Raw genomic sequence first — 17,512 nt, forward strand, 5'->3', positions numbered from 1 at the left:
AGAAACAGATTTGACAGTGGATCAAGTCACTAATGACCCTCTGAGTAACCAATTGCCCAAAGGATAATTCCTGTTCATGCATTAAAACTGGGGGATGTTGTGATACAATTTAGTAAGAAACAATATCTATCCCAAAACGATTTCTACTTACCTATGCATATCTTGCAGTTGAGAAAACAGCAGTCAAGTTAGTTGCATCTTTTTGATGCCATTGGTATTTAAGATTTTTGGCCTAAATTTAGAAAGTCTTATATTTTACAAATAATTTTCTAGCAAACTGATGATTTTGACCACTGTTTCCTTTTGGATGCTTGAACCTGGAGAAACCTATGTTTTAAGACAACAAATCAGGCTATCAAGAATTGCACAAGTAGTTCCTGTTTGATATTAGTGGTGTACATTCCATAAGGGCATTTTCTGCATATCAAGTCCAAGAGAAGTTAAATATAGAGTGTTACAATCACCTTAAGGAGGTGATACAGTAAACCTGCTGACATTTAATCATTGTTAAACACAACCAGTGCAATACTCAAGTAAGTTGCTTCCTTGTTCTCCATTTAGGATCACACTACCTGCTTGCTTGGATTTTCTAGAATTAAGTGGCAGGAAATTTAGTGACTAATCTCTCTGCGGATCTCACTAAAGATTTTACTGACTTGATTTAGTTATCAGGTTCATGATCTGCCATAAAGTTTCATTGCTTGATAAGAAACTCTTCTCCCAGTTTTAAAGAGGATGGTCACTCAGTCACTAGCCAAACATAGGCACTTCAGTGTGAAGGAGAATTGAACAAGCTTGACTTATGAAGCAAGGAGCTTGTAAGAAATTAATTCTGTCAATGTGGTAGCCACCCAGCGCAATCCAAACATCATATTTTATTTTCTCATGATATGGAAGATGGCTATTCAGCCCATTGAGTCTATGCCTGCCCTCTCATCAATCCCATCACTTCCATTCCTCCACTTGTTTATCTGTCATGGTTAACCAGAAGAGCCCCCCATTCTTCTGCACTTGGATCACCAATGTCTACCATAACAGCCTTCATTTTAATATCTCATTCAAATAATACCTCCGGAATTCAACATTTCCACTGCTGCAGTATCAGTATAGGTTATATGTTCTTGTCTTGGCATGTTTCCTTAAGCCCAAACATTTTGCCTCTGAATAACTAAACCTTTGTGAACAAACAATTAAGAGCAAGCGATTCTGTTGATCTCCATGCTATCACAGACATTCCCCTTATTCACTCTTCCCTTCCTTGGCAACTTAAAAAAAAATTAAACTCACTTTTTACAGTTCTGATGAAAGGTCATTGACTTGAAACATTAACACTGTTCCGATCTTCACAGAGTATTTCCGGTATTTGCTGTCTTTATTTTGGATATCATTGAAGCTCTGCCCAGAAAACGTGTGGTTGCCAGGTAAAATGGTTAGGAAAGGGAGTTATAAAGTGTTGATTTGAGACTTGTGCAAACCTCAGGAACAACAGAGTCCATACTTGCAAAAAAAAATACAGATTCAGAACTCTCATGGAAATGAGGCAATGGCAGGCAAAGTGTTGTAACTTTTTTTGCTCAAAATATTTGTTGAAAAGCAGATATTCAACTTGTGTACAAATTTGTTGAACAATGCATGGAAAGCCCCATACAACCTTAGTTTGTATGTTATAAAATTGATATGAAGGAGCTGCAGTATATGACCAAAATAGTGTAATAAACATGATCAGTGCAGAAGGTGGCCATTTGGTGCATTGTGTCCTAGGGAAAACAACCCAATATTTCCCATCTTTTTACAAATTATTAAAAAGATAGAGTCCCAGTATTATTAAATGCAAATAGAAATATTGCGTAGAAAATCCCTCTTATTTGGCGCTATTTAATTAACGTTTGCCAAATTCTCTTCAAGGTCCTGACCCATTTTCTAAAGTTGGAACCCAAAAATGGGTCATTAATTTTATCGAACTTCTGTTTTTGTGCTGTAAAGGTTATATACTTGCTTCTTTTTTTCCACCTTATTTTTCTGCTTTGCTTTATAGCATGACATCCATCTTATTGAAGAATTTGGAAGGTAAACTGGGCACCATAAAGCCACTGAATAGGATCCCTCAAACTTTGAACTTGGAAACATTTTGTATTTGCTCTGTAACAGCAGAAAGAAGCCCCTAAGACTTGCAGCCAGTCATGTGGCTATGACTTTCACAATGTGAAATTCTGCTTTTCATAGTATCTCCAATTTCCAGCATGAAGTCCTTGGAAGGAACAGAGTGCAAACCAGCCCATGCTAATGGTTTAGCTCTCACAGTTCCCATACAGAGGAGTTCTAGACAGTGCAAAGTTCAGACTCTACAGCATTCAGGTAAGGTTAGAAGACAGAAATAAACCATCTGTCTTAGTTTTGTGTGTGAAAAAAAAAAAAAATTTTTCTTTTGCTAGTTTTTATATATTCCACTTTTTCTTTGGAATGAAGTTATGAGTGAGCTGTTAAAGGTAAGCCACATGTAAAATAATTAGTAAAGTTAGAGTATCTTGCAATGTTTCTTCTGGGAAAGCACTTTATACCCAATGTGCACATCCTCAGATCAGCCAGTTATGATCAGAAACACCTTTATTTTGATTCTTGTGACTGATTTTTTTTTAAAGCCATTTCTTTGATCCTACCTGATCACCGTCATCTGTTCTTCATGGGCCAGCTAGTCTCACTGAATGAGAATTAGCATGTCCTGGAATAAGCTGCATTTTTATACTGTGTGTCATATAGAAATAAACATCTGGGCATTCTACAAAGTTGCTAAGAAGTTTACAGTTTTGAATTTTAAGAATGTAACAATTTTTTATTTAAACATCTGACCACTTACTATTGTGTGACAAATTGTATAAAGCAATTGTGTGCATTATTACTGAATAGTATCAAGCATTTGTTTGATCCTTGGAAAGTGCACGTCTAAGCATTTGGTAAACAGTTCCTTTTTATTGTCATGAAACTTATTCTGTATTTTTATAGATACAAAGGTACCATAACACTGTATTATGAATTGTCAATACACTTGATCAAACATTAATAATTTCATCATGTAGAATGTCAAAGCACAGATGTGGCTATTTCAATTTGTTTTATTTTTCTTTCTGCCTCCAACTGCCAGTTTTTAAAATAATCGTTACCTTTACAACTTTGGTCTGTATCCTGTCACAGATATTCCCTCAGTTCTCTCCACCCCTCTCCTTCTCTACAACTTAAAACATTATTGTCTCTTTTTCCAGTCCTGATGAAAGATCCTTTACTCATAATGTTAGCTTTGTTTCTCTCGCCAAGAATGCTGCCTTATTTTCTGAATGCTGAGCTAACAGGATTTTCTGTTTTTATTCTGGATTTTTAGCATCTGCATTTTTTTCAATTATTAATTGCGTCTCAAAGAAATTTGCTAAATGAACACACAAATTGTGCTTCCTATGAATACTCCTTTTGTATAGCTTTAGTGACTGTCTAAACCTGTATAACGGAAATTATGATGGGTAACATTTCTCAGAATAATTAGTCTTCCACTATTGGAATTTTCTCTGTTTAAACTATATCAGTCTAATATAGTCAATAGTAACTCAAAGTACACAGAAATCTGAAAAATCTTACAACCTTCATGACAGCATTGTTACTGGTATGTACTTCTAAAAGAAAGGGAGTTAGAAAACTATCACTGGGAAGTTCCATGGGACTTCTCTATTACACCAGTATAGCTTTGGCAAAAATGGAGTTCCATCCAAATTACACAGAGGACCAGAAGCCCCAAGCAGGTTGCTTGTGGCTGGAAAGGAGACTTATAAATTGATATAGAGGCTTATGGAATGGATTTCACAAGCTAAATTCTCAATTTCAGTGAGTTTAATATGAGGGCAATAATGTAGGCATTTGGCCATTCCTAAATGAGAAGCAGCATAACAGTAAGGAACCCACAAAGCATTCTTGGTCACACAACAGTTCCTTATTCTGACATTGCCAGAGAAAAAACAGATCATCTGTCTATTCAGTTGGTAGGAATGCAATGTATGTGTGTGTGTGTGTGTTGGGGGGCGAGAGGGAGGAACATATGCATTTAATTGCAGGTACAAAAGTTTACTGACACTCAACCTTACTGACATTCAAACACTATAGAGTTTAAATGATTGGGTTCAGATTGACTGGACAGAATTTAATTGAATTGGTTCAGACTGAGTAGATAGAACTTAATTTATCAGTTGTATATAGAAAACTGCACTAAAATCTGCTGAAATACCATTGATTTATTTTTCATAGCTATGAGAAACTTCTGTGCAAAGTCCAAACTCAAATACCTGTCTACTTGAACCTATTAGAAAAATGTTTTTAAATGCTTAATTGATTTCTTCCCTACTGGAATACAAAAAACAGTAACAACGTACAGACTGTGTAGATAATTTATTACAACCTAATCATGCTGTACGCAATACTCAGCCAGTATTGATACTGATGCAGAAGCATGCTGAAAAATCAGATAGCATTGTTGAGATCTCAAGATATGTTTATGCTAGTGAAAGTGCAATATGCAAACCCACAAAAGGATTCTGCTTTATCTGAACCTTGCATTGAGGTATTCTAAATGTAAAGAGAAATAAGATGACCAGGATTTTCTAGAACCTGTACCCATAATTGTCAAACTGAAATGATTTAGATTCATTAAGAGAGCACAGCAGAGTCTGCATTCTTTTTACTCTTCTAGCTTCCATTAGAAACTTCTTGCATCGCTCCTTGGCAGCCAACTGCTCAGCACGTTTTTCAGCCTTTTTTCTTTTTAGCCATCTGTAAAGATACACAGAGAGAAAAGTATTGCATCAAATGTTTACTGAACTCAGCAGAATAAAAGAACTATATGCCCATCTTGTATATAAATATTCATTATCTTTCCATATTTAAACATGGCCTTGTATTTATGGTGTCTTATCACATCTGAGAAGCTGTTCAAAACACTCCGTGCAACTTAGTTTTCAAGTAGTTATTTGCACCAATTCCCCAAACATTTGTCAGATACATGGTCTACAAGCTTATTTTATTGTTGGTTGAAGGATATCATTTAGCCTGGGCAACTGGAGAATTTCCAGATCTTTGGTCTTCAGCATCCACTGATCAAGTAGGTGAGGTTTTCTTTTAACATCTTATTCTTAAAACTTGCTTTATTATATTAAGGCTTAAAATGGGTGCTAATAAACTAGTGATTCTCTACCAAAGTGTCAATTTTATATGAACACGGAATAAATTATCTTTTAAATCGCCTAGTTCTACATAATCAAATGCACTTGAATTGACCAAGGAAAAACACAATTATCTGCTACCACAATTTCACATCTAAAAAGACTACTGCTAACAATCGGAAAGTAAAGAACTTTTTTTTTGTTCCTAGTATCTCTCCGACTTTATGAGTGGAACTAATTATGTATGAAAAAAATGTACTTTAAGAATTTCCAAAAGCAGTCTCTTGATGCTAATGATTAAAATGCAGGTCATAGCCTACAACTGTAAATGTTAGCTCATCCCAGTTCACTTTTGTAAATATGGTTAGCATTATTTTAGTGCAAAGTAAAATTAAATTGAAATGATTAAAATTTCCTTACTGTTTAAAAGCTTTTTCAGAATCTTCTCTTGTGTGGATTCTTGAGTTGTAATCTTGCTCCCTTTTTCTCATAGCTTCCATTTGCTGTTCTTTGATTTGTTGTTCCCGTTTCTTCTTTAGCCAGAGATTGAAGGCTTCATTTGGGTCTCGAAATTCCTTTAAAAATGTTTCAACAAAAAGGTACTATCATCCCAGATTAAACCTATGCTGCAGTCTTATCATTCAAGTTAATTTTCATGTACAATGACCTTAGTGTAAGGCATCTTTTGGTAACTTTGTTCCACTGTTATATATCCAATACTTAATTTGTGAAAATACAAAATTAAACCTATTGATAAAAATTGTTTTATTCTTGAGAGTTCAAACATCTCTTTCCCAGACTACAACTACTAGCTCAAGAAACAAACACACATGACTAAATTTTGCTGTAAATACCAGCAGTCCCATGGCAAACTACCAGCATTAACCCCATAAATGCAATCAAGTTTAGAATTTTACCACATGATCATCCAAAGAGCAAGGCTTAATTTGCTGAAAAGTTCCCACCAGTGAGTTTATCATCACATCCTGCAGTTAGTCTATGTGAAATCCAATGGCAGAACATGAACTTGCTGAGATCTGTGAACCTATTCATTTACATGAAGATTTTTTTTTACTGAGGAAGAATGGCAGGAACAAGTTACATTTTTTGTTAATTTGTTCACTGTAGTGTTTTTATTTATAAATTATTAAGCTACTTTCACTTTTCGCTTTTTTGAAATGTTTATTTTCATTTTTTTATAGCCTTTGAATGCTTCTGAATATCAGAAATGTTCAAAAGCACTCCAATAGCTTCACACTTTTAACAGATGGCAAAGCTTGGGGCACAGCTTTTTCCATTTGTCAAAAGGTCTTCTCAAGAATTTTGTAGACAGGGCTTGTTCTATCCTGCCCATACATCCCAATGGCATCATGCAAGTCCCTAGCAGGATGAAAGACCTGGTTAATCAGATCTACGACACACTCCATCAGCAAGGTTGACCAAACTAGGTAATAGGGAATCCTCAACAATTCTATGTCAGAGATACAGTACAAGAAATTAGCTGAGAATCAACGGGATTCTCCCACCTACATAGGAACGTGTCTGGCTTCCATCTGATATTTTCCAAATGGTAAAAGCTGAATTTTTCTGTTCATCAAGCAGGATATCATTGTTTAGAATTTTTAGACAATTGCATTGAAATTCATCCCCACTGAAGTTAGTGGAACCAAGTTTCAGAAGCAGAATGCACAGTGGCTAATTTGTAATAGTTATCTATACTGACTGAGAATGAGTATTTGTACAAGCTGTGTTGTACAACAGGATATTAATACTTCATAGCCTCTACCAATGTAGGGAAAAGTAATACCTATTGTTCTTCATTTATTTGCAGCTTGGAAGAAATAAACAATTACTGAGGAAATTAACGTATTTCATTGATCTCTTTTTAATCAGTACATTTGCATCTGAATTCTCCACTTTCCTCAAAGCATAGCACAGTAATACCTCGCCTTATAAAGGAGATGTGTTGCTGGAAACCATTTTGTTACACAAAATTTTGCTCCAAGGGTGAATATATAAGGGCAGAAAATATCTATTGACACTATGACATGTGACTTAATAGCAAAGAAAACTGTCTTTAGAACAGATTTCACTAATAATTTTTCATTATCCAGGGCTTCATAATGCAAAGTATTACTGTGTCTTTCTTTGTAATGTAATAGTTTATGGAACTCCCAGCCAAGTGCTCATTAGAAATACTTAAGTGGTGATTTGTAAAGGAAGCACAAACTGATATTCAAAATTTTTTAAACATGAAACTGGAACATCAGTGACATGGAACCTTCCCAAAATTAGATAACTATATGCACTGGTTGCTGGGAAAATTGGAGGGAAATTTAATCAAATAAAATTTCTGTGTCAGATTTCATGCAATATCGTGATGAGAAGTAGCATTTCGTATTGATACAAATAGAACTGAGACCAAAGTTTTAAAAAAAATATATATAAAACCACGAAAATGGTGGGAAAGAGGAGAAAAGTCTTTGTTAATCAAAAAACCTTTTAGGCCATTAAGGAGCAGTTAAGCTTTGTCTGTGTAGTGTGGTTGATATTGTAAAGTCTGTGTACCAGACTATACAAACAAAAGAAAAAGGAAAAAAAGGCATGGTAAGCAAAAAATGGCCAGTTCTGATACAAACAGAAAGAAAAAAAATGAGTTATTTAAAATTGGAGTATTCAATATTTGGGCACAAAAAAAGGTGGTGTTCCTCAAAAGTATCTTTGTTACTTGGCTATACGAAATATGTTAATAACTTCAATATTTTAATATATTTTCTTTAAAGTTAATTGATAACATTTAGTTTATCATATTTAAGATGTATTGGAATTTTAATGCTTTAATTTGGACATATTGGGCTAGAGATTAATCAGACCTAGAGAACGTGCACTGAAATGGCATTCAACAGGAGGCTCGCAGGAGTCTGTCTATATGGCCCATGATTTTTGTGTGCACATCTCATGCAAAACATTGTTTGCACCCTTTGTGGGAGCCAACTGCAATGTTACGGTCAAGTGATTTCAGAAGATCCAAGCACCAGCAGACTGGTGTCCTCATATTGTTCATCAAGGGGAGGTGACAAATGAATGCAACTATTGCTGGAAATCACTTTGTAACTTGGGACGTCAGATGACCAATAAAAGCACAGATACTCCATTATACCCATACAGACCCTGAAAATTTGTTTGATGACCTAGACAGCCACAGCAAGATCCTGCTTTCTAATGGTCTCAGAAAGATGCCAAAAGAGATGGAAAATGTTTCACCAGTGGGAGGTCATGCCAGGGAGATAGATAAGTAACCACTGTCATATCCGAGAACATTGCTTCGGTGCTACAAGAAATTTAGTCAGCTCACATATATAGTCAGGTCAATTTAACCTCCTTTGTCAATATTTTTACTAATTTCAAATAAGAAGTACAAAATGCATGAAACAAAGGAAGAACAGAAAATGTTACAAAATAGATTGTACTGAATCACACAAGAAATCACAATGCTTCATATTAATAAACAAAAAAATCAATTGATATTGATAAATTGGAATAATTTTATTATAAAAAAATCTAACCCCACTACCAAAACCAAAGCTGTTTAGTAACATCCTACAGACATAGTGGTATTGGCCAATATCTGTACATTTAGCACCAAATCAGTAGTTTTGAAAGTAGTTCAAAAAAGGTCCCCGTAATATTTGAAAGTTCAGAATAGATCCAGAAATAGAGCAACGGATCTTCTCTAAATTTAGATATGACATAACCTCCTGTAACCATTGAGCATGAGTAGGGGGAATAGTTTCCTTCCATTTAAGCAATACAGCCCTCCTGGCTATAAGAGAAATGAAGGCCAATATGTGTAAGTCGGAAGTCTCCAGAATTATATCTTTTTCTCCAACAATCCTGAATAATGCAGTCAAAGGATTTGGCTTAAAATTTATTTTAAAAAGTACGGAAAAAGTTTGAAATACCTCTATCCAGAATTTTTCCAAACTTGGACATGACCAAAACATGGATTAAGGCAGCCTCTCCATTATTGCATTTATCACAATAAGGAGCTATATCTGAGTAGAAACGCGATAACTTCTTTGGACAGGTGGACTCTATGGACCACTTTAAATTGAAGGAGGGAATGATGTGCACATAATGATGAAGTATTAACCAGTTTAAAAATCAGATTCCAAGTTTCCTCAGAAATTGAAATCTGCAGCTCATGTTCCCAAGTGTTTTTAATTTTGGTTAAAGGGACCTTATTCATTCCTGATAATCTACCATAAATCTTAGATATTGAAGCATCATAGAAAGTCTTCAAATTAAAAATTACATCTAATAAGTTCTTATCAGGACTTATAGGGAAGGTATGTACTTGAGGTTGGAGAAAATCTCTAATTTGCAAAATCAAAAAAAGTGAGTTTTTGGCAAATTATATTTAGTTGCCAATTGTTCAAACGTTAAGAAATTTCCTCCAACAAACTGATCCTGAAAATGAGTAATACCCAATCTATCCCATTCTTTAAAAACTATATCAGTCATAGGAGGTTTAAAGAAAAAAATTAGCAAAAATGGGACTAGACAAAGAAAAATTCAATAAGCCATAGTATTTTCTAAATTGTAACCAAATCCTCAAAGCATGTTTAACTGCTAAATTATCAGTTAATTTATTTATTGATAAAGGAAGTGAAGAGCCAAGCAAAGAAATAATAGAAATTTTTTTTTAAACAGAATTAACTTCCAAAGAGACCCATACTGGACAGGCTTCGTGATTAATATAATGTAACCAAAAAGTAAGATTTCGTATATTGACTGCCCAGTAATATAACCTAGAGTTAGGTAAAACAAACCCTCCATTATTTTTAGCTTTCTGAAAATGAACTTTATTTAACCTAGGATGTTTATTTTCCCATATGTAAGAAGAGATAATTGAGTCAAGAGAATCAAAAAAAGACTTAGGAATAAAAACAGGTAAAGCCTGAAATAAATAAATAAATTTAGGTAAAATATTCATTTTAATAGAATTAATGCAACCAATCAGCGATATAGAGAAGGGTGACCAATTCGGTAAGATTCTTTTCACATAATTCAATAAGGCAAGAAGGTTCTCTTTAAATAAATGTTTATAATTTTTAGTAATAGTTACACCCAAATAGGTAAAATGGTTTCTTACAGTTTTAAAAGGAAGATTAATATCGAATGGTATCAGATTGTTCAAAGGGAAAAGTTTGCTCTTGTGTAAATTCAATTTATATCCTGAAAATTGTCTAAAACGGGAAAGTAAAGAAAGCACAGAAGGTAATGAAGTCTCAACATTAGAAATGAAGAGCAGTAAATCATCAGCATAGAGCGAAACTTTATGGATGGTACCTCTCCTAGAGATACCGGCAATCTCTGTAGATTCTTGAAAAGCAACAGCTAAAGGTTCTAAGACTAGGTCAAATAGCAGAGGGCTCAAAGCGCACCCCTGTCTAGTTCTGCATTGAAGTTTAAAAGGTTCAGAAAGTTGAAAGTTTAGTAAGAACACGGGCAGAAGGAGATAAATAAAGTAATTTAATCCATTGAATAAAATTGGGCCCAAAATTAAATTTCTCTAAAGTTTTAAATAGGTAACTCCATTCAACCCGGTCAAAGGCCTTCTCAGCATCTAGAGAGATCACACATTCTGATATTTCGTTAGAAGGAGAATAAGATAATCTTCAATAAAAGACGAATATTAAAATGGGAATAACGGTTTTTGATAAACACCGTCTGATCATCGGATATAATTAATGGTAAAATATTTTCTGATCTATGAGCCAAAACTTTAGATAAAATTTTAACATCAACATTTAGTAAAGAAATTGGTCTATATGAAGAACATTCCATTGGGTTTTTAGTCTTCTTGAGAATAAGTGAAATGGTAGCTTCATAAAAGGACTGTGGTAACCTTCCCAACTTAAAAGAATCCGAAAAAACAGAACTTAAATAAGGTATAAGCAATAAATTATAGAATTCTCCCAGAAATCCATCAGGGCCCAGTGTCTTTCCAGAGTGCATTGATCGTATAGCCTCGGCGATTTCCTCATGAGTAATAAATTTATCTAATTGTTTTCGGTTATCAACAGAGAGTATAGGAATATTTAATTGGTCGAAAAAGTTGTTCATTACAATATCTTCTTTAGGAGAAAAATAGAATTCTCTAAAGTATCATTTATTTCTAAATGATCTGTTGTCCTTTGTCCATTGGCTTTGCGAACTTCTTTGATTTGCCGTCTAGCTATAGAGGTTTTTAACTGATTAGCCAATAATTTACCAGTTTTATCTCCATGGATATAAAATTGAGTTTTATCTTTTAAGAGTTGATTCTTAATTGGATATGTTAAAAGGAGATCGTATTTGGTTTTAATTTCAACTCGCCTTTTATATAAAGTGGGATCTGGATCCAAGGCATATTTTTGGTCCAAAAGTTTCAATTGATTGGCTAAATCAATCCTCTCTGCATTAGCTTTTTCCTTAACGCTTGCCGCGTAAGAAATAATTTGTCCTCTAATATAGGCTTTAAAAGCATCCCATATAATAAGACTATAAGTCTCTCCTGGGGTATTCTCTTTAAAAAAGAAAGTGATTTGTTTCTCCAAAAATTTTTAAAAATCTTTATCAGATAGCAAAGTTAGATTAAAACACCAGGATCTATTTACTTGAGGGAGTCCAGGGAGGTTTAAAAATAAAAACACAGGAGCATGATCTGAAAGAGCAATCTCTTTATATTCACAGGCTCGGACTGATGAAATCAATTGACTATCAATAAAAAAATAATCAATCCTGGAATATGTGTAATGAACATGAGAAAAAAATGAATATTCCCTGTCTTCTGGATGTAAAAAACGCCAGACATCAGTAACACCAGTTTTCATTAAAAAAAGATTGAAGAAATAAAGCTGATTTATTAAGGGCTGCTGGTTTAATAGATGACCTATCTAACCTTGAATCTAACCAACAATTAAAATCTCCTCCTAAAATCAGAGAGTAAAGAATCAAATCTGGCAAAAGTGCAAAAAATCGTTCAAAAAATCCTGGATCGTCTGTATTTGGAGCATAAATATTGGCAAATACCACTAGTCTATTATCTAACTTCTCTGATACTATAACGAAACGACCATTAGTGTCCGTTATAACCTTATGTTGAACAAGTGAAACAGTATTATCTATAAAGATTGAAACCCCTCTGGATTTAGCCCGAAAAGAAGAATGGTATTGTAACCCTCTCCATCGGCTGAAAAAACGTAAAGTATCACAATTGCGTGTGTGAGTTTCTTGTAACAAAATAATTGAGGCTTTGAGCTTTTTAATATAAGCAAAAATCTTGTTTTGCTTTACAGGATGGTTTAGTCCTTTAACATTAAAACTCATTAAATTAATCACTCGATCCATTTTAATATTGTAATAAACAAAGTAATATACAAGCCATATTAAGATGTAGATTCAAATAAGACGCTGAACTTTCTGATAAGGTAGCTACGCAACAGACTCGGCTAAAAGCCCGAAACAGCTTGCAAAGAAAGAACCCAATCCCCCTCCCCCCACCCAAAGAGAGAAAGCAGCCGACCAAAAGAAGGCCGGCATCTCTACCTAAAGACAGTATAACCCAAATAAACCTGTTGCCAATTTCTCAAGGTTGGTAAAATTCAACCCAGTCAAAACAGTAACTCGAAACGAAACACCACAGTTTCAAAATCATGAAATAACAAGTATCTTGGTCAGTTTATTAGTAAAAGACCTCAAAAAATAGAAACAAAATAATATGTCAAAAAAAAGATCAAAAATCAAAGTACATAAAACATTCAGAGTATTAGTAAAGAGTCACCAAAAAAATTTTTAAGAAGTAGATGTAAATAAAGAAAATTACGAAGTATTTCAATCCTCAGATTCCAGAAAAGCCTGAGCATCTCCAGGAGAAATAAACCATTTATACGAGCCATTTTTCAGAATGATTCTTAGCTTTGCAGGGTAGCGAAGCAAAGGCTTATAACCTTGGTTAAAAAGCTCCGACATTATCTTTTTAAATTTCACACGTTCATTCATAACTTCAGGTGAGAAATCTTCAACGATTCTAATCTTGTAATCTATCATTCCTCTTCGGCGAGATTCACGAATCAAAAAGTCTTTAATTTGAAAGTCATGCAGTGAGATAATGACTGACCTGGATTTGCCTTCTGTAAGAAATTTGTTCATCAGTGACCTATGTGCTCTGTCAATCTTAGGTGCAGCTTTTAAAATAGAAGGAAACAATTCAACCAGAAGGTTTGCAAAGTATTCAGTAGGTTGATTGCCTTCAACAAGTTCTCTAAGTCCGAGGATTCTGATGTTGTTCTGTCTGGTCCTGTTTTCTAAGTCAATAATCTTCTGCTTTAGCTTTCCATTAGCTTTAGATTGTTTTTCACAAAGCTTTTCCAAGTCATCAATCTTCTCATCCAGAACCAAGAGAGATGCTTCATGCTGTTTAATCTGTTGGTCATGATCATGTAAAGTTTCTTGGAAAGAATCCAATTTAGAATTAATCTGCTGAAGTTGCTTTCGAAATTGTTCAAATTTCTCGGAAGAATCATCTATATGTTTTCAAAGCAATTGTAAAATAGATTCCAGAGGTGCAGGAGGGTCATCTTCTTTAGTAATTTTATTACCTTTGGCAGCCCTTGTAGTCATGGTGAAGTAAAATTGCAATTAGAGAAAAAGTTTCAAACCGGGTTGAGAAGGTAAGATAAATAGGAGCTCCAGTGTGTAGCTGTTACTCCATTGACGACCAGCAGGCTTCTCTCCAATTTAACCTCTAAAAATGCCCACCTATTGACAAGGACCAATAAACCCATAAACTTACCACTACTCCAGCATTCAAAACACATCTCTCACATCTTATAGACTTGCACCTATCTAACCATGGCAGCCATATCATACAAAGATATTGCAACATACTCATTAATACTATTGCATGCAATCATCAATAGCAGACTGAACAGAGGTATGACCATGCCCTGTGAATCAGCCATTTAAAGTTGAAGATGCTGGTGAACTTATTCAGAGAACAAGTAGTTAACAGTCAGTTAGAGATCACAGAAGATGATGATATGCTCATCACCAATCTGCCTCCTCACATCCCATTTACACCTTATTTCACACACTCTTTTGTGTACTTTTGCCATATTACATTGAGATGGTTCAAACATATCTCCTTTATCTGCCTCTTCCCTTCAGCATCAGCCTTTCTCCTTTCAGATATAAAAATAAAAAGGATTAGGGCCAATAGACAAGCTACAAGATTCTAGCAGAAATAAAGATGATGGTGCACAGCGCATTTGACACTTGCATTCACCAACTCAGATACTAGCACTTTATATACAATACAGGAAGCTAAGTCGCAGGATCTGCACTTGACAAGTCACCAGGCACAACCACATTCAGGCCAGGACGAAAGGGTAAATCATGCCAATTTCACAAAGGATTATGTTGTACACTGGCTTTGCCCCAGATGATTCAAAGTCTTCTGATAGTCTATAGACTAAGGTTGATAAGAATGTACATGTAGATGCTCTGGATATGACTGGCTTGCGAGAGAAGTCAAGGACCATGGGGGGAATCCAGCTCCAACCTTGGGCGAATCCTTACAAAAAGCCTGCACCTCATGTTTTCCTGTGTGAAAGTATTTATCAGCACTCCCAGATGGTGAAGCATCCAGTGCTGCAGCTATCTGTGTGGAGTTTGCACATTATCCCTGTGACTATGTGGTTTTCCTCTGGATGCATGGTTTCCTCCGACATCCCAAAGATGTGCAGGTTGGTAGGTTAATTGGTTATTGTAAATTGCTCCTACTGTGTAAAAAAAAAGTGATAGAATCTAGGGGGAGAATGGGAAGGGGGTTTGGAATGTGAGGAGAATAATTTAGATTAGGATAGGATTATTGTTTTTAAAGATAAAAATAAACTGCTGTTGGAACTCAGTGGGTCAAGCAGCATCTGTGTAGGCAAAGGTACATTCACAGACCTGAAATTTTGACCATCTATTTGCCTGAGTTCCTCCAGGTTTGTTTTTTTGCTCCAGATTCCAGCATTTGCAGTCTCTTGTGTCCCCCTTGCGTTTAAAAAAAATTATGCTTGACAGTGTGGACTTGGTGGGCCGAAGGGCCTGTTTTCATTACTGTATTCCTCTGTGACTCGGTGATTCATATTTCTGCCCTCCAAGCTCTCTTGGGATGAGAACATTCTTGCTTCCACCACTGTCAATCTGACATCATAACCTTGCAGTTGCCCGTCAGCAAGCTATCCCAAACTGCTGCTGCTCATGGCATAACGCTGCAATCCAAAATCAGCCATTTATATGCAAATCTAATCACGGCTACCACGCACAGCCACCTCCAACCTCATTCAATCCAGGAGAGAAACCAATCACAGTATAACTACAACCATAAGGAGAGCACTATGTAGAATCTGTATATTACATAATCTGTATATTACAACTGTAACTATCAAAGCCTTGTTTTTGAATGAGCTATCAGTGTTACGGTTTCAATGTTCTTCAAACATCTTCAGAGGAGCATGACCATGCAGTGAAGTTGTTTTAAGACTTATTAAGGATTTGATAGCAAAAAATAAACAAGAACTTTTTTTGAAAAGGAACTGTTAATTGTGATTAAAGTAAACAAAAAAAGTAGGGAAACAAAATAGATAGCATTTACTCATGAAGCAAATGCTAAGTTGATAATGGTTAAGATTGTAATCAAAGCCAATATTTTCTGAAGGGTAATTTGATTATATAGGTAGGTTAGATTTCACATTTCAAGAAAAGAAGAATACTTCTAATTACCTTACTATTCTTCTTTTCTATTTCCTTTGCACATTGAATTCTCTTTTCTTCCTGATGCTGCTGTTTCTTCTTTTGAAGCCAGATCCCAAAAGCTATCTTATTCTCCTCTTTCTTCCGCTCCTCTTCATCAGTTTTTCTTGCCCGTATCTTACATAACAAATTATCGTATTAAATTAAGCCCTAATAAGGTATAAGGTGGATTCATTAATTTTGTCAAACCTCATCAAGCCAGTTTACCAAGCACCCCAAATCCAAGCAGTTTTTGAAACCAGTTTTCTCTCCTTAGGAACAGCAGTTTCTATAGCAATGCACAGTCGCTTAGAAATTGCTAAACTGAATTTTACTGAATTTCTTTTCATAAATTGAAATATTTTCTTAATTTATTGAGGTATATTGACAATCAGCTCAGTATTTTCCTTAAACTAAGAAATTTATGTGAAGGCCAAAGCCCATAATGAAGGCCAACATCAAAAATGAGGTAAAAACAAGATGAATCAAAAGGTGGTATGGACAACCAAAATAAAACAACACAATGCTGGAAAAATTAAAAAGGATGGGCAGCATCTGTAGTGGGAGAAACAGGGTTAACGTTTCAGGTAGATGGTTTTTCATCGGAAATGTTAATGCTCATTCTCCCTCCGGTGATGCATCCTGAGCTGCTGAGTGTCTCCAACATTTTCTGTTTTTATTTCAGATTAGCAATATCTGCAATCTTTGGCTATTTGGTGTTGACATTCAATTTTGTATTTTAAGAACAAAAGAAGCCCAAGAAGTGTTAGTCCCAAGACTGAAATTCAGGCAAAGAATTTTTAAATTGACAGGCTTGGAGGCTTGAGGGGTCATGATACTGCAGAGTTGAGTCTCACATATTTGGAAGTATGCAAACATTCAAATGCAAAGTTCTATTCAGATTAAGTTTTAATTCAAATGTTATCAGTGAAACACTGAGATGAAAAGCTGGCTAGGAATTTGTTTAATCAATTATAATGCAAGATTTTATCAGTGCAATATGGTCTCAGAGCACTTGGTTTTAGTGAATACTACACCAACATAACTTCCAAACTATGAGCTGATACATAAACACATTTGTTTCAACCATGCAACAATTGAATTAATATAAATAGAAGAACAGAAATAGCATGTTAGGTAGCATATTTAAAACCTAGGTGAAACTAGTGGTGAAAATTCAAGAAAGCAATGACCTGAGCACTATCGAAAAAATGGGAAAAATATTGTGCCTATATGAAAGGCATCATGCAAGAGAGGGGTAGAAATTTGTTCCTGGTGCATTCCCTAATACTGATGAATGGGGAGTATAATGTGCATACACTATATTGTGCATTGAGAGCATATAGCCCAATACATGCTTAGTCTTGTGGTTTTACAAAAGCAAGTATACCAGGCCTCATTATGTACTACATAGCTCTACCACCTAAAATGTATTCGTACTCCATTATATATTTTCCTACTTTTGCTGTTGGAGCATTAAATACTTTGCC

At 35.0% G+C, this 17,512-nt stretch overlaps 1 protein-coding gene across 3 annotated transcripts in view; it reads right to left on the reverse strand.

Annotated features, from left to right (window-relative positions):
• Positions 1-62: 62 nt before the first annotated feature.
• ccdc181 (coiled-coil domain containing 181) overlaps positions 63-17,512 on the reverse strand; it is a 29,901-nt gene continuing 12,451 nt past the window's right edge. Inside the window, exons 4-6 of one of the 3 annotated variants that reach the window (XM_052014130.1) lie at positions 16,014-16,160; positions 5,616-5,770; positions 63-4,806 (exon numbers count right to left, since the gene is read on the reverse strand). In XM_052014130.1, coding sequence (XP_051870090.1) covers positions 4,638-4,806; positions 5,616-5,770; positions 16,014-16,160 — 471 coding nt within the window. In that variant the 3' untranslated portion in view covers positions 63-4,637. Of the gene's footprint in view, positions 4,807-5,615; positions 5,771-12,394; positions 14,001-16,013; positions 16,161-17,512 lie in introns of those variants that run through there. The other 2 variants (XM_052014131.1, XM_052014132.1) reach the window with 2 other exon arrangements.

This window comes from Pristis pectinata, chromosome 4 (genome assembly GCF_009764475.1).
Source record: "Pristis pectinata isolate sPriPec2 chromosome 4, sPriPec2.1.pri, whole genome shotgun sequence".
NCBI lineage: Eukaryota > Metazoa > Chordata > Chondrichthyes > Rhinopristiformes > Pristidae > Pristis > Pristis pectinata.